This window comes from Durotheca rogersii (genome assembly GCF_024521655.1).
Source record: "Durotheca rogersii strain YMJ 92031201 chromosome Unknown GGS23scaffold_14, whole genome shotgun sequence".
In the NCBI taxonomy this organism is placed as follows: Eukaryota; Fungi; Ascomycota; class Sordariomycetes; order Xylariales; family Xylariaceae; genus Durotheca; species Durotheca rogersii.
This window is the reverse complement of record NW_026251245.1, coordinates 523555-544367: the sequence shown is the minus strand read 5'-3', so window position 1 is coordinate 544367 and position 20813 is coordinate 523555. Positions and strand designations below refer to the sequence as shown.

At 55.3% G+C, this 20813-nt stretch overlaps 2 protein-coding genes and 1 non-coding gene across 3 annotated transcripts; 2 read left to right on the top strand and 1 right to left on the bottom strand.

Annotated features, from left to right (window-relative positions):
- The first annotated feature begins 2686 nt into the window (after positions 1-2686).
- Positions 2687-9307, top strand: GGS23DRAFT_111647 (uncharacterized protein). The gene is made up of 4 exons (XM_051511000.1): positions 2687-3100; positions 3211-6935; positions 6991-7980; positions 8029-9307. The coding sequence occupies exons 1-4, from the start codon at positions 2818-2820 to the stop codon at positions 9139-9141; spliced, it is 6111 nt and encodes a 2036-aa protein (XP_051370923.1). The 5' UTR covers positions 2687-2817; the 3' UTR covers positions 9142-9307.
- Positions 9308-10808: 1501 nt separating this feature from the next.
- On the top strand, positions 10809-10910 carry GGS23DRAFT_t62. Its single transcript has one exon. It is a non-coding gene; the product is annotated as a tRNA-Gly (tRNA).
- A 598-nt stretch (positions 10911-11508) lies between these two features.
- GGS23DRAFT_573272 (PP2C-domain-containing protein) lies at positions 11509-19690 on the bottom strand. The gene is made up of 3 exons (XM_051516671.1): positions 18938-19690; positions 12447-18495; positions 11509-12367 (listed from the first exon to the last, which is right to left on the bottom strand). The coding sequence occupies exons 1-3, from the start codon at positions 19099-19101 to the stop codon at positions 12173-12175; spliced, it is 6408 nt and encodes a 2135-aa protein (XP_051370922.1). The 5' UTR covers positions 19102-19690; the 3' UTR covers positions 11509-12172.
- Between the last annotated feature and the right edge of the window lie 1123 nt (positions 19691-20813).

Sequence of the window (20813 nt, the reverse complement as noted above, 5' to 3'; positions counted from 1 at the left end):
TCAATCAATTGTGGTCAATTCCTCCGTCCGCCCATCAACGAAGCGATTAGGCTCATCGACATCTCTCGCCCAGATGCCCATTCTCAGGACTCGACACACTTTTTTTCGGTATCCCACCCCCGTCTATCCTCGTTTTCTTTTCCCGTCCGGTCCCCTCTCTCCCCCCTTCCCCTCTCGTGCGTTCGTCTCCGATCCATCTGACCCCATTTGACCCATTGACCCATTGACCCATCCGACCCCCAATCTCGACCCATCTGACCCGTCGGGGCCGTCGGTTTGGTAGACGTATGTATAGCTATGTACATATATGTATGCACATATGTATGTACACACGCACATCTGTACATTGCATAGTGCAGAGACGAGTTCGGAAGCTAGGAGGAACATCCACTCGGCCTTCGAAATTAGATAGATCTCTTCGTGATCCACGGTGGAGAATGCCACCTGGGTCGATTGCGGTACGGAGACGGTAGGCTGGGTTAGAACGAACGACGGATGGACGAAGGGCGATGGACAGACGGACGGTGGGCGGATTCGAGAGAGAGAGAGGGGGAGGGGAGGGAAAAGGGTTGGGAGGGAATAGAGTAAAATGTCAAGTGACTTCAAGAGAGTAGAGGAGGAGCGGGTCTGCCACGCCAACTTCTGGCTAAGGGAAAGGTACCTAGATAGGTACCTAGGAGTACGTCCTGTCCACTCGACCCCTCCTCTTTCGTCGCCCACGTCTCCTCGTAGAGGACGTGCCTCGCTATGAATCGGGTATACTGTACTAGTACCTACCTAGGTAGGCCAGCGTAGGTACCTACCCCAGGTACCTTGGGTAGGAGGTAGATACCTGTATCTCGCATATAACACCTTATATAGTACCTGCCTACCTCCTAGCCGGTACCTGGTAGATACTAAAGACCTGGCCCATCCAATCCGTTCGGCCTCTTCTATCCTCTCTGGCTCCCCTTCGCCTTGTCTCGCCCGGCAACGCGACTTGCTGCTTGCTTACGCCCGCACCCACTAACCTAGCATCGACAACATTGACATTCCCCAACCGCTCAAAGACATCAAGTGCCGCCCACTCCGGGACATACTATCGGGGGCCTGCGTCTCCGGCTGCAGCATTATTCCCTACCTCGAGGCCCGCGTCTCTTCTCCTAGCCGCTGCATTTCAGCGCTCGCCAGTGGAAAACCAGGAAGAGCGACAGGCAGATACGGAGACGGGGGCGGTCTGACCCATCCAAGCCCGGATCGATCCCGGCGCAACGGTGCGTAAGCCGCGTCGCCATGCGGCATGCGTGAGAAGACGGAAGAGAAGAGAGAATCAAGAGAAAGAGAGGCAGAGAGAAAAGCGGTTCGCCCGCCCGTGGGAAGACGAAGCAACCCGACCAATCAATCGTCGGAATCCTCTGCTCTACGCATCGTGACATTTCGCAGTACCGCGTCGCAACATTATTGGTGCTTGTCGCCGGCCAAATTTCCCTGCCTCCTGTAATCTGTGCGACGTATTGCCTCCCCCCTTGCTTTTATTTTGTTATAATTTTTTTTTTTTGCGCCTGTTCGTTTCTGGCTATCCTTTTGTTTCTTACCGTTGCGTCGCCGGGTACAACTTATACCTTCATATCTATACGCCCATCCCTTCCCCCCCCTCTCTTCTCTCTTTCTTGCCCCGCAGGAGAGACAGCCGGAAGGGAAGAAAAGCTAAGCCTGGCAGGGCTAGGAGACGAGAGCAATTTCATGTTTATCGGCACGCCTTACTCCGCTCAATCTTGTCCGAGCGCGTCTTGTCGATCGTCATCGACCAACAACCACGACGCCCTTGGACCTCTTCGGTTCATATTTTTGGACCCGCAAAGGATTTCGACGCCCGAAGGAGCGGGCGGATTATCCAACCCCAACTTCTTCTCCTACTACAGGTACCTTTCTTCTGTTGCTGAACTGATCTAGGAGTGCCAGCCGATTCTTGTTTCCTGTCTCATCCCTCCAAGACGATATATTAATGTCCATGATTTTCCCCTCTTGTTGCGACCCGTCGAGCTTCTGATCTCAACATGGCCACGGCTGCGATCATGGCGTTATGCGCAGACGCGACAGGAGATATCTCCGGCTGGCCGACGGGCCGGCCATTCACGACAGCCACCGTACCGATAGCTACCCCTCGATGGGACGACCTGGGCTTGCGGACTCAGTTAGCGCTTATCGCGAGGGTTTGGCTCCTCATGACGCCCCTAGAACCACCGGTATGTGTATGTTGCTGCGGAGTACCTGGTGGAATCTTCATCTCCTTGTAAAGACAGCTAGTCGAGCTAGCGTTATATGGACGAATCACCAAGTGGTCTAGGGCAAGATCTATAAACGATCGGCTTCACACCTACCTCAAGGCCAGACGTAACCTGCCGTTGAAACTCGAGGCTAACCGATATAAGCCGGAACAGAAACGGAACCGGGCGTCCAATCCCGGCCAAATATCCCACCATCATGTTGTCATCAAGTCGTTGGTATTGCCCGACTCCAAGCCGAAGCGATCGCGACGACTATCGAACCAAAGAAAGGAAGGTCTCCTAGCTGAAGCTTCCCTTGACTCTGTCCAGACGGGCGGGGTTGCTCGTAGCTCCGATCACTGCCATTCAGATGGCGGCTACTCCCCTCCGACACCAGACGGCTCTCGGCGTCGCCACGAACAGCAGAGAGATCCGTTGATTAGCGAACCGACGTTCAACATCCATTTCGATGTCCCGTCCGAGGAAGGCTTTATCCAACACGCTCCCAACAAAAAGAAGAAGAGGAATTCAACCCAGCCTAATAGAAGGGCGGAGGTAGATAAAGCTGGTGATGGTGGAGATCAGGGCGATCAGAATGATAACGGCGACCAAAATGGTGAAGGAGGAAAGGGGAACGGAGCCGCTGGCGGGGGCGGAAAAGAGGAGGGTAACAACGACGACAACGGTAGAGATGAGGAAAAGGGCGAAGACAAGGAACGGGGAAAGGGCAAGGGGAAGGAACAAGAGAAAGAAAGGGAGAATGAGGAGAAGGAGAAGGAGAAGGAGAGGGAGAGGGAGAAGGAGAAGGAGAAGGAGAGGGAGAAGGAGAGGGAGAAGGAGAAGGAGAAGGAGAAGGAGAAGGAGAAGGAGAAGGAGAAGGAGAAGGAGAAGGAGAAGGAGAAGGAGAAGGAGAAGGAGAAGGGGGGAGAGAAGGAGAAGGGGGGAGAGAAGGAGAAGGGGGGAGAGAAGAGGAGCAGCACCAAGGACAAGAAAAACACCATAGGGGATATCAGGTCCAGCGATGCGTGGGCAGCATTCGAGAACAAGCCCGGCAAGAATCGTCCCGACACCAAATCCGAGGGGACTTCCCATAGGGCTCAAGACAAGAGCGAACCGCCAGAGAAACTTACGAAACTAGACACATTTGATGACGTCAAGTTGGACAATCCCGGGCCATCTCCCAGTCCCAATTCCGGCGGCAGCACGGGGACCGGCACCAAGCAGGGCCTATTTGGTTGGGGAGGCTGGGGAGGGCCGTGGGCTTGGTCAAACGATGGGTCCGGCAAACATGAGGATAGGGAAGAAAGGGGAATAGAGAAGCCAGAGAGGGCAGAGGGAAAGAGGGAAAGGAAAGATGGAAAGAAAGTGGAGAACGAAGATAAGGAACGGGAGTATACCGATGCCAACTCGCGAAGTGCTGACCGCATAAAATCTAACAAAAGAGAGAAGTTGTATGCTGGTCCGGAAGAGCCCAAGACGGAGGAGCCAGCCACATCCGACAACCCCACCGAGAACAAGGAAGACGACAGCCTTGGTTTCACCTCGACTACCAAAGAAAAGAATAAGAGAAAGTTGCTTCTTCGGGAGGGGAAAGAGGGTGCGCTTGCTGAGAACCAGGGCTCGGAACCGGCTGCGGCCGGTAATCCCCAAGATCGTCAAAGCACGAGCCAGGAGAATAGGAAAGGCGTCGCAGCGGCGGTCGCCGAGCTACTTGTTCGTGATACTATAGCGCCGTCCGTAGACACCGCTCTCCGCCCCTCATCTAAGAAGACCAAGAAGAGAATAGCCAGCGAACCAATCGACCCTGAACCGCCTGCACCCGGCCCTGAGCTCGACCCGATGCAGGATGCGAATCCCTGGGCTGATGTACCTCCAACGAGCAAGAGGAAAAATAAGAATTCGACGGAAGAAACTAAAGGGCTCAAGCCCACATCAGAGCCGGAAACTAAAACTACTACTACTCTCAATGATGCCGGGAGCCTCGGTACCAAGGACAGGAACAAGAAAGGCAAAGTCATAGAGGAGGAGAGTGTAGGGGAACGAGCGCCCTCGCTTCACGAGGCTGAGAACAAGGAGGGGGACGACCGAGGCGACATGGCCGCTTCAGGCAAGAGCAAGAAAAATACCACCAGAACCGCAGTTGCCGACTCAGAGGGGATAGCTGAGAAGACGCAGGAGCCTGAAACTAAACCGGACATAAAGAAGGAGAGGAAAAAGAAATCCAGGGACACTAAACCTGAGCCTGAGCCTGAGCCGGTGCCCGAACCAGAGCCTAAACGCGTGCCCGAGCCAGAACCTATTAAGAAGGAAAGTAAGAAGAACGAGAAAGGCTGGATCACCGGTTTGGTGAGTACTCTCAAGAAAGTTAAGGGTATAGCCGATGAAGAGGTTCAGGAGCCAGAATCACGACCCGTCGCCGAGCCTCCGCCGGAGTCTGAGGGCAAGGCGCCCGAAAAGAAGGAGAAACGTGATTTTGACAACGATCAGGGGGACACCAAGGCGGAGAAGAGGAGGAGGAAGAAGGGCGCTGGCACTGTTGAAGAGCAGCCCGAGGGTGCCGACCCTGAACCTGACCCCGAGGCTGAATTTATTCCAGCACCAGCACCGGCTAACAAGGCAGAGGACGAGCTACCCTCCGTCGCCTCCGGTTCGAAAAAGAGTAAAAAGAACAGGGGCGCTACCGTGCCCGCGTTTTTGGGGGATTTAGGGCCGGACATGACCCTTGCTTCAGAACCTCAGCCAGAAACTGAACCTGACAAGGAGAAAGCTGAAGGCGATCGTCACGGGCCGCCCTTTACTATTTCCGACTCCTCGAAGAAGGACGAAAGGAAGAAAAAGAAAAAGAAAAAAGATGGTGGTGAGGAAGAGGCTCTGCAAGAGCCGGAGCCTCCCCGTGACCTGGAATTGGGAGACGACCTGGCGGGAAATGATTTCGCTGAATGGAATGTTCCTGTCAGGGAAAAGAAGAAGAAGAAAAATGAGAGTCTTCACCAGACACCGAAAATTTTACCTGAACCAGGTGTTTCTCAGGACGATGATTTGCTGGCTTTCGGCTCGTCCAAGGACAAAAAGAAGAGCAAAAAAGGAGCCGCCGCCATTGAAGAGCCTTCGAACGAGAAAACCCCAGACACACGACCCTCAGAGCCCGAACCGGACCCCGAAACTACTCTTATGCCTGTTGCGGAGCAGAACGGCGGCGCTTGGAGCTTCTGGGGCGCTAAGAAGAACACTACAAAGCCTAAGGACGAAACTCCTAACCCCATCACCGACGAAGGCTGGCTTGACTGGAGTAAGAATAAACTCAGAAGCTCGGGTGAATTCGATAAGGAGTCTGATCACAAGCATCCACCACCAAATGCCCCTGGAACACACAGCGCTGCGGGCAGTGCCGATTTCTGGGACAGTCATGAGGTCGGCAAGGACAAGAGACGAAATGCCGATGATAGTCTAATGCCCGACTCGATCGAAGAGCCCAAGAATGATGACATCGAGGGGGGGAACACCTCAAAGAAGGAGAAGAAAAAGAAGAAGGGTAGTAAGAATGTCCCGGTCGAAGTTGCCAATGGCTCTCATCTCAATGTGGTTCAACCCGACTCTATCGAAGAGAGCAAGGGCAATAGAGTCGAGGACGACGACTGGACGTGGGGCAATTTGGACAGAGGGAAAAAGAAGTCACCACCTCCAGCGCCTACTCCACCGTCTCTAGAGCTGAGCTTATCCGACCAGGAACTTGAAGAGCACGGCTGGGGCGGCTTAAAAACCGAGGAGGAGGAGAAGGCCGAGGCAGAAGCTGCCGCACTAGCAGATGTGATTGCCTCTGAGGAGGAGGAGCTTGCCACGCTGAGAGCTATGAAGAAGCTAACCAAAAAGGATCGGAGACGTTTAGATCAGCTCACTGCGAATGCTAACCGCCGCGCCGAGGAGAAAGCTGCCAGGGAAGCGGAACAAGCGGCCCAGCGGGAAGCCGAAGAGAGGGCCGCGTCCGAGGCCAGGGAGAAGGCAGACGCCGAAGCACTAGTAGCTGAAATTGCCGCCGAGGAAGAAGAAATGGCAATGCTCACTACCAAGAGCAAAAAAAAAAAGCTAAGAGGGAGTGACAAAAAGAGGTTAGAGGAGCTCACCGAGAGAGCCAAAGTTCGTGCCGGAGAGAAAATAGCCGAAGAAGCTGAAGAACAAACCACTATGCCTGACATGGGCGAAACTGTTCCGGAAGCTGAGGAACAGATAGTTAGCGACGCCGAGGAGCGAGCGGCTAGGGTGGCGGAGGAGCGGGCTGCCCAAGAAGCAGAGGAACGGGCCCAGCGTGAGCGTGAAGAAGCTGAAGCGGCGGCCAAGAAGAAATCCAAGAAGGGTTCCAAGTCCGACGATAAGAAGTCCAGGTCCACCAATAATAAAGATAAACCTTCCAAGAGAGACAAGAACAAAGAAGGGGACCGCAGCAAGGGACAAGACGAGGACGAGGTAAAAAATGACGACAACGACAAGGTCATGAGCCAGGACCAGGATCAGGACCAGACTAAGGATGGAGATCTTGACAGCCTCGATCTCGAAAACTTGGATCCCGATCAAGTGGAAGAGATTTTGGCGGGCACTGCAGCTCCTAAACCACAAGGTCAGCCACAACCGCAATCTAAAACAGACTTGTTTTCGTTCTGGAGCGGCAAATCCAAGAGTCCACCACCGGAACTAGTAAGTACCCAAAATATCAAGGAAACACAGGATGAGATATGCTAAGCTATTAAAGGTTTCCGAAGATGCCACGGTCGAGGTCGCGCCGTCGTCTTCGAAAGAGGCCGTAGATGACTGGGTGAAGCCGAGGAAAACCAAGGGCAGCAAACTCGCTGATAAACTCAAGAAATTCGAGCCAGCTAAAGACGATGATGCTCCGATCAATGCCCTATCCGCGCCGCCGCCGCCGCCGCCGCAGCCAGTGGCCATCCTCGCAACGCGATCCGCTAGAGAAGACAAGCCCGGGTCTTCAGAAGATCTCCTTCCTGGAGCCTTTCCCGATGAAGGCGAAAACGAGATTGTCGATATCATCGACATGGCGCCAGTCAAGAAGAAGAAGGGCAAGAAGGGCAAGACTAAGCCTGAGAATGTGATCCCTCCTCCCCCCCAAGACCCGATTTCCCCTCCTCCTCCTCCCGAAGTGCCCATCCCCCCCTCAGCGGTCCCCGAAACTCCCTCGACGCCGCCACCCGAAGTCAAGTCTTCCAGGAGGGAGCGGCCAAAGATAAATCGTGATGCGAGCACGTCTTGGGTACCATGGTCGGCGGCGCCTCGAAAAGAGGAACAGATGCCGATGTCTGAGGAGAAAAAGCATGGAAAAGTGAAGGAGGAGAAAGAGAAGACATCGTCTTCTAAAGGCTCATCCTCGGATAGGGTTGAGGAACGTGGGGAGAAGAAATCGACGGCGACCGCGAAGCCGCGCGTGAATAGCGTGTTCCAGAGCACCCCCCCTTTGTCACGGTCCATGTCGACCCGTGATAAGCGATACGGCACAAGCAGACAGAGTTCGCGTCGGCATTCAGTCGATATGATGGGCGAATCAGTATCGCCACCGCCTGGGGAGATACCAGAGATCTCTCCCAAGGCCGCAAAAGTCCTCGGCGTCGACAAGAGCCACAGGAGTCGGAGGAGTTTTACAACTCGCGGCGTCGAAGATGAAGACGTCGCGCCCAGAGCTGCTGATATGTCTGCGAGCCCACAGAAATCAGCTCATAGGCGGTCAAAGGTAAGGGCGTGCTCGTATGAGAAACTTTGCGCGGCTAACTCAGGACAGGTGAAGATTGATGATGATGCTGGTATGGCCGATGCTGTTGCCTTCGACGTGACGCCTCCTCTCAAGCGATCGAACTCGACCACCAAGAAGGGACTCACTAGCCTCTTCGGGGGGCTGATGTCCCCCGCCCCCCGTGCTGAAGCACGTCCTGAGCCGCGACGACGCAATACACAGTACATGACGGACGATGAGGCTAGGCCGGACAGGAGGACAAAGAAATCTTCTCGGGATTACCGCGACGCCGACGACGACGCCGTAGAGGAGGAGAGAGAAGCTCGCCGCGCAGCCCGCCGCGCTAGAAGGGCCGAAGAGAAGGCCGCCGAAGAGGCGCGTCTTGCGAAGGAAGAAGCTAGGCGGGAGAGGCATAGGAAATACGAAGAGGAGGTTGAGGCTCGCAAGCAGGCGGAGCGCGAAGCTCGACGAGCCGAACGCAGGGCCCTTCGGGAACGCGAGGCGGAGCGCCTCGCCCTGGAAGCTAAAGAGGCCGAGAGGGCTGAGCGTCGTCGACTGCGCAAGCTCGAAAAGGAAGCGGCGGCGGCGGCGGAAGAGGCCGAGGCCGAGGCTCGACGCGCTGCTCGGGCAGAGCGACGACGATCGCGTTACGTTGACGCTTCTGAGGACGACCGGGAAGAGCGTAGGCGCAGACGCGAGGCCAGATATGCCACCGAAGAAAGGCACAACCAAAGACGCTCGATGCCGACTAACGACTACGTCTACCCTCGGGAACGATCCTCACGACCTACCGTGTATGAGCACGGACGGAGCAAAAATGCAGCTTGGCCTCACTCGGGCACGGATTCCTGGGTGAAGGAGCATTCGGACGCCGGACCACCCCCCGAGCACGGTCCCGCTGCGGAGGTGCCTCGGGAAGACGACGAGGAGGCTCGGCGCGCGGCGCGGCGCGCCCGCCGCCGTGCAAAGTACGGTGAAGCAGAGCCGGAAATCGACGAAGATCGACGGCGTCGTCACGCGCGCCGCGAGGAGCGCGATCGTAGAGATCGTCGGCCCGGCGGCTCGGACGGCAGCGCCGAGAAGCCACATCGCGAGCGCGAATCCTTCTTCACGGACTCAACACCTCGAAGTAGCTGGTGGAAAAAGCTCACGGGGGCATGAAGACGATTCAGCGACGGCCCAAGACGGCCTGAGAGGGGAATTGTTTCGGGAGACTTGTTCGTTTCCGGAGCGGGGCAGCCGGGCGGTTCACATTCGGATGGTCGTTATTTGCGCTTAAAGGCGGCGCATGCGGAGTAGTGGCTGATTTCAAGCTTGGTCTGTACTACGCAGCATGTATGGTATTGGGTATATCTTGTATGAGTGACGTGGCAAGACTGATATGGGGAGGGGAGATGTGGTGGTGAGTAGATGGGAGTTTGGATAGGTTGGATCGATCCAGACGATGCCCGACACTACCCGATTGGATATGGCTCATGTGATATCACATTTGGATGCCACGTAGTTGGTCTGATCTGGACGATGTGGTAATTGTGGTGACACGGTATAGCCTCTGCTATAGCCCCTCTGCTACAGCCTCACAGCCCAGTTGTGTATATAGTTCTGTACGGCGTCCTCGGTTAAAGGGGCGGAACCAGGGGTTTGCAGGGATATATATTAAGGGGATAATTCAACTCGGGCCAAATCTCGCCTCCGACAACCCAGCCGTGTCTATAGTAGACGGATTCCAGATACCATCCTGCGCATGACCACAGGCGACAACCATCAATGGTTTGATTGACAGCATCTCCAACATCCATCACCAGTTCGATCAAGGCTTGTTTCTACACCCACCGCCTTCAACCACTCTCTGCCGCGCGAACTCAAACGCGGGACCACGTATAGCGACGCGATGACCTTGGCAATAACTTGAATACCCCTCCTAACCTCCCCTCTCCATCTCGGCTCAGCAGTATGTTGCCGAAGCTAGCAACGGCGTTGTCAGGGAGGACTCGCCAGAGCTGAGTTAAGAATGTATAGCCCCAAGCCTCGATGACCCATCGACGAGTTTTACGACAAGCTTTTTACATCGAACCTCAGCACCGGTCCGCCGCGCTCAAACCGGCTGGGATGATCGTCCAGTCCACCCTCCAATGCCGAGGGGAGACCCTATTCTACGAGTCGGACGCGGCCCGGTGCGACTAGACGAGCTGCAAAGCTGTCTACGTCCGCTGCAGGATCAGGGCAGTCTGGTTTAAGCGTAAGTCCGACTGCGTTCGGCACAGGCACATCGGCGTAAGGGGAAAGTTTGCCTCGGGCAACCGGGAGGCTTCGTTCGAGGCTAAGACCGAGTTAGGAGACTTGGGTGGAGCAAGTCAGTAAAGGGAACGCAGCGTTTCTATTGCACAAGCTCGAAGTCACGAAGGGCGCTCTGGGCGACGGAGTTGCCAAAGGCGAGTCAAGGCTGATGTAGGTCACGGATGGCCACGGGTTCTTCTTCTTTTCACTTTTACGTTATAAGCGGGGTGTATACTACTGTCCTTCTAGGACTGTTCCTAACACTCGTGTCACCGCGTGTGTTTCCAAGGCCAGGCCACCTTCCTTCTGAGGCCCCCCTCGTCGTGATTCACACCCAGGCCGTGAGTGAGTACGTCTGCCTGATTCCTTCTTGCTCTCCCCTCCCCCTATGCCTCTCCCCCTATTCCTCTCCCCTTCCCTTCCTCCCTCCTCAAACCAACACACACACACGAAGGGCGTAGGGGAAACAACCCGTTGCCGGGTCAGCAGCAAGCCGGCTGCCTCCAGAAAGACACTTATATCCCACGATAAGGCTCACGGTACGCAATACAGCACCTGTGGAGCAGAAGTCCAGCTCATTCCACTCCCAGTGGCCCAACCGTTGGAACCTTATGGGTTACGGAAAGACCCGGGTGCAAATCCCGGCGGGTGCACTTTTTTTTGAGACTTTTTGCCCCTGGCAACGGCCGCGGAGATCACTCATCAACAGGTCAACGGTTCACGCTAGTTTCGACGCACTCTTGTTCGGGGGTTTTTTTTCTCGGACCCTTGTTGCCTCGATCCGTGCTGTGTGCGTGTTTGTATCGGCCTTGCGCTCAAGACGTAGCCGCGTGACTACGTGCCACTCTAGAAATACTCCTACGTGCCCGTTGAGTTAAAACGCGTGAGATCTGCGTGCTCGTAACCTCCCTTCTTCTAGTTGCTTTCCCTCGTCTACTACTCTATGTTTACCTAGGAGAGACATGAGCGAGTAATAACCTAGTGCTTGCTTTCCCGCAACCAGCCAACAGCGGCGGACTCAGGTCTGCTACTACCCCTTTTCTTTCCTCAGGCCTACACATAAAGTCCTCATCGCGAATCTCCATATATCCGATGGCTTCACTGAAGGATTGCTTTCTCTAAGTAACTTATAACTACCCCCCCCCCTACACACACACGTTCCTCGAAGCTATATATGTCTTCCTCCAAAAGCTTTCGGTGCCCCCTACAATGATCGAGGGCATCGTCAGCCTCTGGCTGGCAGACTCCCGAGACTAGTTTCATCAGTCATACCGAAAACAACACAGGTTCATAGGATAGAATAGTCACTACGGTGAATTGCATATTATTGATGAGGGGTCAAGCCACCCCATCCTATCCTATACGACAGGCTATTCCGCCTGCTACCTGCTAGAGGTGGCCTCTTCTTTCGCATATATATAACGCCGAGAAGAGGCATAGGGAGCAATACCAGCCCGTGGACATTGCCGTCTCGTGACGATGGGCAATGCCAACGGAATTTTAGAGAGACAGCTCAACTCAAAAAAGAGGAAATCAATCCGGCCCGTCCCATCGGTAAACACCCCTGTTCCTTTCCTATAGAGCGCCAGCATGCGGCCTCTGTGACGAGAATAAGCAGAGCGCGGTAAATAATTATGCCTGTAAAATCATCTCTCCCACTCCTACCTACCCCTTTCCTATACCATGCCCACTTATTAAGATTGTATTCAAAAAAACACGCACGCTCTTTTTTTTTTGGTCGGGATCTTCGAAAACAAACAAGCATTTCTGAGCACTGCCGGGTGCTCTTCATTGGGGGAATCTCGTGATCAACGCCATCTCAACTAGGAATCTTCTTCCTCCAGGTCGATGTGCTATACTGAAAGGTGGGCGGTGAAGCTCGAGGGGGCCGAGACCGAGTTGATTAGATTCCTTGTTAACCGGTGCTGTTTCCCTCGCCCTCGCTATCGGTAGCGAGGTCGCCGTACTTGGCCTTGTACCTCTCGAGCTCAGACAGCTGGGTGGCAAGGGTGTCGAGAACGTCAGACATCGGCGTTCGAAGATCGTCTAGTGAGGTGATCTGGCCACCGCCCATGACCATGTGCCGCATCGAAAGAGTAGAGATGCAAGTCTGGCATGAGGTGTCAGCAACAATGACGAAAGATCCGTGCCCAGGAAGCACGGAGGCGGGACCTGCGAGCGCTACATACCTCGATACGGCTCACTTGGTGCTCCATGAAGTTGAAGAGGAACCGTTCCGTGACCTCGCCGCCTCGTTGCTTCATTCGCTCCAACAACTCCGTCTCGGGCGGCTGCAGTCCCCGGCCAGACATCTCTTCCAGAGAACTACAAAGCATCTCCAGGCGTAAACTAACTTTCCAAAGAGACCATATTATCTCTGGGTCGAACCCGAGGTCGCTTCCGGCCTGAAGGGTAGCGGGCTTCTCAGGCATATCGGCGGCGGCGGCACTGTTATTGTGGTGCTCGATACGGCCGGCGAGCACATGCGGATAGAGGGAGTAGATAATCTCGGGATTTTCTAGGCCTTTGAGCTTTCTCTCGCCCATCTCCTTGACCTCAAAGCCTTGCGAGCTTAGCGATTTCAATTCTCTTCGGATCGCCGGCGAGTGCAGATCGGCGTCGAAGGTATCGTCGGAGCCTGTAGATGCATTTCGGTCGGTTTCTTGGTACGTCTCTAAGCAACGTTGGATCTCTGAGATGAAGTCCGCAGACACGGTGATCTGACCTCCGTCGGCGACAGAAGAAATACGGGAAGCTTTGTTCACCATCGGGCCGAAATAGTCCATGCGACGTGTGACAGGATCAATCTCGGCCACCGGCTCGCCGAAGTGGATTCCCATCCTGACCGACAGGCCCTTGAAAATGAGATTATTGTCCTTGTCGTACACTTCCTGGCACGATACCGAGTTCAGTATCTCGGAGGGCCAGTCTATGCCGAGCAGCTGGGTTTGGACCGAAAAGCACCACAGCAATGCCGAAGTAGCAGTCGGGAAAGAAACCATGAATGCATCGCCTTCCGTCTTGACCTCGTACCCGCCGATCCTGCGGAGCTGCCGCCGCATAACTTCGTTGTGAAGCTTTATCGCAGACCTCATGGCCGAAGGATACATTTCCCACAGATTGGTCGAATTCTTAATATCGGTAAACACAATCGATGGTTTATCCGTCGGAGCGGGGACTTCGGCCTCGAGCCTATGCAAGGTAGAGTCCTGAACCTCGCCCTTGGCCTTCCTGCCTCGTTTGGTCGGGTACTGGAAGTCATCCGGGACACCAGAAGGATACAGCGACATGCTCTGCCCCCTATGGAGGCGGGCCGATCGCTCCTGGCGCCGCTTAAGATCGGCGACGCTGATCATCATGATCATTATCTTCCCGCTCGACCCGTAAGCGATGGCGAGGTCTCGCAGCTTATGGGCAGTGCGCATTAGATCGCCTCTTTCTGATCGGGTAACGTCAACCACCAACCCGGGCGTTAGGTATTGCCATAGCTCTTTCGTAGCGATTAAAATTGTTTCGTCCTGCGGCGTGATAGATACTTGGGTGATGTGGGGGGCAGCTTGTACTGCTGGCATCAAATCGATGAAGCCGAAAGCGCGAGAGACTTCGAGAGCGTCATTCAACTTCCCCTGTCTCGATACCCAGCCTCCGGCATCGCGTATTCGCTGACGTTCGCTCGGCTCGGCGGGGTCGTGCTTCCGCGTGAGAATCTTGTGTGAGCCATCGGATTGGATGAGCATAGCCTGGGCGTCGCCGACGTTGGCAACGTATAGTTCTTGACCTTGAAGGTATGCAACCGTAGCGACGCCCCCGGAGTTGAGGTCTTCCTTGCTTAAGACCACGGGTGCGGACGAACCGCGGTGCGACAACAAGGGTCTCTTCTCGGTATGCTCGATAGCCACTGTTACTAGGTCTTTGTTGAGGGCGAGGAACGCACGCCTAAGCGCGTCAGTCGGCGTTTCGTTGTAGCGTTGTTTCAGAGCCTTCAACTCCATAGTGAAAATGTGCCCGAAATTTTCGTGGAGATACTTGGCAATCTTAGAACCGCCGCTGGATAGGGCTTGGCCGTCGAACAAGCCCAAGAGCGTTTCCGTGTCCGAGGAGTTGAACCTCGGAACCACCAAATCTATGGTTGATAAATGCTCGTTCTTACCCAGCGTATCAGCCATGCCGTATGGCAGGTGACCGGCTAGCGAGCCCGAAGTCCTGACACGTCGATCCTCGCTCTGGTCTGGTATGCTCGGTTGCGTAAGCGTGACATCCATCAGCCCCAGCACGCGGAGATTTAGTAACCGGCTAAAATCGGTATACTGCTCGCGATTCATCGACCCGAGGCCCAGGTTCGTGTGTTTAATTTCTAATCGCTTGTTGCCCGACAAGTTGAGGAAGCGCAAATTCGGGTTCAAGTTCCAGTTCCAGTCGTACGGCACGTTCGAGATATTGTATTTGAGAGCATTGTTCCCGCAATCCAAAACGGCCAGCTTCTTGGCTCGCGAGATATCTGCCGGGAGATTCGTGAACTTGTTGTTGTTGATGTGGAGTACCTGAAGTAAGCTATATTCCTCTAGATCGTCAACTGGTAGGCTAGTCAGATCGTTGCCAGACAAGTAAAGCTCCACAAGCTGAGGCCAGTTCTTGATGCAGCGTTGCGGCATATCGCTAAGCTCGTTGTAAGACAAATTCAGAATGCGCAACTCAGCTAGGAGCGTAATCTGATCAAACACATCGTCATCGAGCTGGTTATCGGCTAGGTAGAGGTTTCTCAGCGATCCGGCAAATGTGTTTGTCAGCCGGCTAGAAAGCCCAGAATCCTTCCTCAAGGCCGCCACTGGGGTTATGATTCCGTTAGTACTGCTGTTGGTCGCTGCGCTTCGTGAGAGGACCGAGGTCTTCCGCCCCCCTTTTCCGTACACCGAGACGACGGAGCTCTTTCTGTCCCCTGACGGGATGGGCGAGGGCCCGACGCTCAGTAGCGTGCTCGAAACCTGGCTAGGCCGCCGCGACCCGTCCGGTAGAAGGTCCTCCGAGCTAGACGCGTGAGATAAGAGCCCCGTCTGCAGCTTGTTGTTTGCCGAGGGCGAGCCGGAAGATTCCCCGGGCATTTGTGGCGGTCGCGAGGCTGGCTTCGGGAAATTATCGAGCACGTTCGAGGAGGCGTTCAGTGTTTCCAGTTTGTTTGCCCACCACAGCTCCATCGGCAATTTCCTAATGTTGTTCCCCCTGACATCCAGCACCTTCAACTCGTTCAGACAACCGATCTCTGGTGGTAGCTCGCCCACCGAATTGTGAGCTATGCTGAAATACTCCAGCCTCCTCAGGTTACCAATGGTGTTGGGAAGGGACACGAAGTAGTTGCGGTCCAGCACAAGTCTCTCCAAATTCACCATGTTATTGAAAGAGCCGTCGATACTGGCGAGCTGGGCGCTGGACAGGTTGAGTATCTTGAGAGTCGGCACAGGGCTCACAATCTCGAACTTGGTGATAGGGTTGGAATTCAACTTCAAGCTGCGGACCCGCTCGAAGCTGCCGACGAACTGAGAGATCGCGTTGTGGTCCGCGGATACGATTTCCAACTTCGGGAGGTCAGATAGGACGTTGATAGTGGTGAGTGCGTTGTACTTGATGTCCAGTTCGCGGAGGTTTATCAAATCGCTGAGCGTCGACGGCAAGGATCCCGCCAGTCGGTTGTTGGTCACGACGAACTTTTCCATGGTCCGGAGCCTCCCAATCTCGTCGGGCAGGGAAGAGATTGAATTGAAACTGATATCGATGTCTACTATGCCCTCTAGGTCGCATAAGAATACAGGGAACTTGTCCAGGAAATTAGACGAGATGTTCAGAGACCGGAGTAGGTTGAAAGCGCCGATTTCTTTAGGCAGGTGGTTGAGGCGATTATTAGCCAAATTCAGTTTCAACATGCCTGTCAGCCGGCCAAGCTCGGCGTGTTCTAATTCCTCTAAACGGTTGTTGGACACGTCGAGAAACGTCAGTCGGCCCGTCCTCCCAATGCTGATGGGAAGTTTCCGGGCCTCGTTACCGGAGTATTTGATATCACGCAGCTGGGGACAGGCCTGGATAAAGTCCCGCGGGAGGTCGAGAGATAAGTTCCTGGAAAGATTTAGGGAGATGATATCGGCGGTTTTGGAGTAGAGCGTAATGGGGATTGTAACCAAGTTTCGTCCGGTAAGGTCGATGTGGTTGAACTTCGCGCCTCTGCCGGGTGCGAGGTCTTGCGGGACAGCGGTAAAACTACGGTCCCTGGCCGAGAGGAATAGGAAACGACATAGGTACCCGTTGTCCTCGCGACCGATATCCTCAAGGCGATCCCTCTCTTCGTAGCCGACCTGCTGCAGCAGCCTCTTCTGTATGAGAAGCGGCTTCTCCGTAGAGGCTAAGACTCGGGATAGGTTATGCTTTCTCAGCACGATGTGGTAATTCCCGAGGCCCTCGGTGACGAAGGTCTTCTTAACGACCTGGGCCATAACGTCGGCCACGGTTGCGTTCAACGGCATCTGCACCGTGGCAAAAGTACCGTCAGCGCGGAAAACCCGTATACAATGGGGGGTCGTCTTCTCCTCCGGTCGAGGCGGGGTTCCAACATCGTCGACTTCGGGCACATGGGCTTCTCTCTCTTCAGCGTTGCGGCGGACAGCCCAGCTATCCGGCGCATTCCATGCTCCACCCCCCCTACCCTGGATCGGCTCGAGTTCGGCTTCCGTTAGTTGAAACATCGAAGGCTCCATGGGCGTCAACGGCTGTGGTTGCGCCAAGATGCCCTCCATATCGTTCAGGTTGGTGTCCAGATGGAACATCATACCCTTGTCATTCCGATCGGTCGGGCCAATATGCTCGTCGGGATCGTCATAGTACTTGTGCACACGACCTCGCTTGGCAAAGGGAAACTTGTTGTTAAAAGTCGCTTGGCGATGGCTGTTGTAGGGGCGAGACGACGGGGTTCCTCCTGAGTCTAGGCTAGGGAGAGGCTTGTCGTAAGGCGACTGTGCTCCCCCCCTCGACGAGTCTGGCCGCGAAGACGCGGGCGCGAGAGAACGCGACGAGTTGGGCATACCCCTCAGACGAGCCTGGCCGCCTTCGTCCTTATTCTTGTGCCGTCGGAGGCGGTCGAGGATCCCTCGCTTGTTCGAGGCGCCGGGCGACGTCTGCCCGTCAATGGACGCGAGTCTGCTGCCGTTGCTGGTACTGCTCGGCGTTGGGCTTTGGGCCCGCGACCGCGGTGCTGTGGCGTTCGATCCCCCCCTTTCCTTCACGTTGTAGATGCTCGGGGCCGAGTCCTCACGGCTGACGACTGGCCGCAACGTGTTGGGATCATCGTTACTCTTGTGGTGGCGATGGTGGCTGCCCAGATGCACGATAGAGTGACCGGACCGGGAGGAGGACGAAGTCTTGGGTGGTATTTGTGCATAGTTGTCTTGGGTGAAGCGCTCTTTATCCGGGCCAGCTAGCATCTCTCGAACTGGGGCCTCGCCGTATTTAGCGATGTCGTTGACCTCCTGGTACAAGAATGGTACTACGTCGCTCGATGGCACCGGTGTTCGTGGGCGGGAAGAGGAGGGCGAAGGGTCTCGCGTGTGGTCCGTCGCGTTCGAGTCATTCCTCCCTCGACGTGGTCGGTTGAAAGAATAGGAGCGTTGATCTTTGCCTTGACCTTGGGGAGTGGGCGCTGGTAAGCTAGTCTCAGACGAATCACGGCCTGGAAAATCCTCGCCGAAAAACCCCTGTAATTTCTTGAACCCGCCCCGGCTGCTACTGTTTTTGGAGCCCTGGCTGCTGGTCGTGGTCATGCTCGCCGCCGACGGCCGCCTGTCGTCGATATAGTAGGCCGCATCGGGAGAATCATTGTTCGATAACTGACTAGGCCGCGAAGAACCCATTCGGAAGGCGGGCGACAATTGCGAGTTGGTAGACAGGTTATCGCTCGAGTCGTTATAGAAGCTGGTCGCGAAGGCGCTCGGGGACGCGCTAGGACCAGAACCACCGTTCGTAGACATCCAGGGAGCCACACCCGACTGGGAGTGCGAGCTAGTCGTGGGGGGGTCTCGCTGGATCTGCGGAATGCGGCCGCCAGAGGGGTCGAGGACTGCAAGGTCACGGCGGTAATTGGTGAGATCGCTCAGTCGACGGCTGTCGAGGAGGGAGCTGCTAGAAGCGGTCGAAGACGGCGATAAAGCGATGCGATGGCCAGAAGCCGTCGGCGAGACCTGGGACTCTTCCTTGAACGACCTAAATACAAAGCGCGGGACGCCAAGGTGGTCAGCTCGAAAGAACGTTGTTTTCAACACAGGCAGCGTAACAGAATGGGGAGAAGTGGGTTCTCTCTCGCTCTCTCTCTCGCTCGCTCGCACGCAACAGTTGGAGAGCCAACGTGGACAGAAGGTCTTTCTCCTCCCTCCCTCTCTCTCTCTCTCTCTTTCTCTCTCTCTCTCTCTCTCTGTGTGTGTGTGTGTGGCGTGTGTGTCCCACAACTCTCAATTTCCCTCTCCGGATCTAGGCAGGAGAGTACCTGGAAAAGATTACGACTATGGAGTACGGACGGGAAAGAAGAGAAGAAGAAAAAAAAGACGACAGGGCCGAGCACAACCGGGGGGGGAGGGGGGGGGGAGGATTCCCCATATGTATTGTGGACTCGGTACATGCGACGAAGGAGACTGGCGAAGTGACGCACCTGAATTTGCCATGCTCACCCGTCTTGATGGGTTTCGGGGTGGCTTTGGTCGGGGCGGAGGAGACAGAGACGGAGCGGGTGGGAGCAGAGGCCTTCAGGGTGATATTGGAGTGTCCGCTGCTGGAACTCGCGAAGGAGGTGATGCGGCCATCATCTCTCGTCATGGTCACTTCTTACGCCGGTCCTCGCAGCTACAGCTAGAGTCAAGAAGGCAGCGCCATCAACAAAAGATGGGGCAGGTCATTTCCCACTCGAGAGGAGGGCGGCGGGTGGGTTGGAGGGTACGGATTGCGAAGCTAGGCAGGTTGGTTGGTGGGTGGATGGGCAGATTAGGTGGGATGTAAGTGTGTAAGTAGGATCGGCTATGTAAGTGGCGGGCGGCGTCTGATGTGCGCGGAGAAAGGCGGCGCGCAGGTGGCTCTGACTGGGAAGGTTGGTAGGCGAGCAGGTAGGCGAGTAGGTAGTAGAGTATATGGAGGACGAAGGGGGGGAGGGAGAGAGTGTGAGGGAGAGAGAGGAAGGGAGAGGAGAGGGTATAGAGAGAATGCGTCCAAAGCTAGTCGAGGTGGGTAGGGAAGACGATGGAGCCCGACGCGGGAGGGGGTTGCGGGAAGGAGATGAGGAGGCAAGGCTGGGTTACGGAGGAGAGACGAAAAAGACGCTACAGAAAGGCGGCAGGACTTGAGGGCTTGGAGGCAGTTCTTCGCAGGTTTCGCAGGTTTCGCAGGTTTCGCCAGTTAACGGGCCAGGTACCCGCCTACGGTACGCACATAACAGTATGTACATGTCCCATACTGGCATCGATATGCGCGTCGGTTATGTACATCACGCACGCATCCCACGTAAGCGACATAGCGCACAGCCACGTACCTCGGTACCTATCCGATTATCTCAGGCACCCCGTGCACGTAGGTAAATCGAAGATGAGGGAGGAGGAGGGGGGTAGGTAGATGTCAATGCGGACACGTACCTAGGTAGGTACCCCCTTTAGGAGAAAGGTACAGACAGGTAGGACGGATAAGGCCAGGTAGAAGGTACCGGATGGCACGCCCCGTGAGATATCTGAGCCTAAGGTAGGTAGCCGGTACATGAAGGCAACGGGCCATTTCAGATTAGAGTTTCGAGGTGGGCAGGTACCTATATACATATGTGGGTACATAGGTGCCTATGTACCTACCTATATACTGTCTGGAAGTCTCAGACTGCCCCGGCGCAGAGGTGGCTTGAGTGATACGGTGCCACGGCGGCTGGCAAAGCCGGCATCCACCGAAGGAACCTATATGGTCCTAGGGGTCCTACGAGCCTAGCCTACGAGCCTACGAGCTATCTGCCTACGGCGTCTCCAGGGATGTATAGCCCGCACCCTACTAGTACTCACAACTACACGTAAAAGGTTGTCTATACTACCTAGGTACCTACCTAGGTAGATACTACCACGCGGCAGGTATCCCGTATACCTAGAGTACACTCTAAGGCATCTATATACCTAGGTAGGTAGGTAGGTACCTACCCTACTACCTGAATCTGCGTACCTATTCATGAGAGAATACCATAGGTACCTAGGCACCTACCTACCTCTTAGGCACATATGCACGCTGCCATTAGGCACCTACCTCTATCCGTCTCCTCTCATATCCCGACGTTTTTTCACGCATTCCTGCCTACGGTACGTGCGGCATCTAAGTAGATCGGCCATATACCTAGGTAGGTAGGTACCTACGTCTATCTACCGTCGGTTCTTTTTTTGGGCGTCCCCAGCCGACCAGGCAGGGTGCCATCCCTCCCATCCCGCAACTTACCGGGTACCTCCTAGCTTTGGGCTGGGTCGCCGGTTCGCGCCAGTTAATAGGCCGCGGATAACCTACAGGTAGAAAGC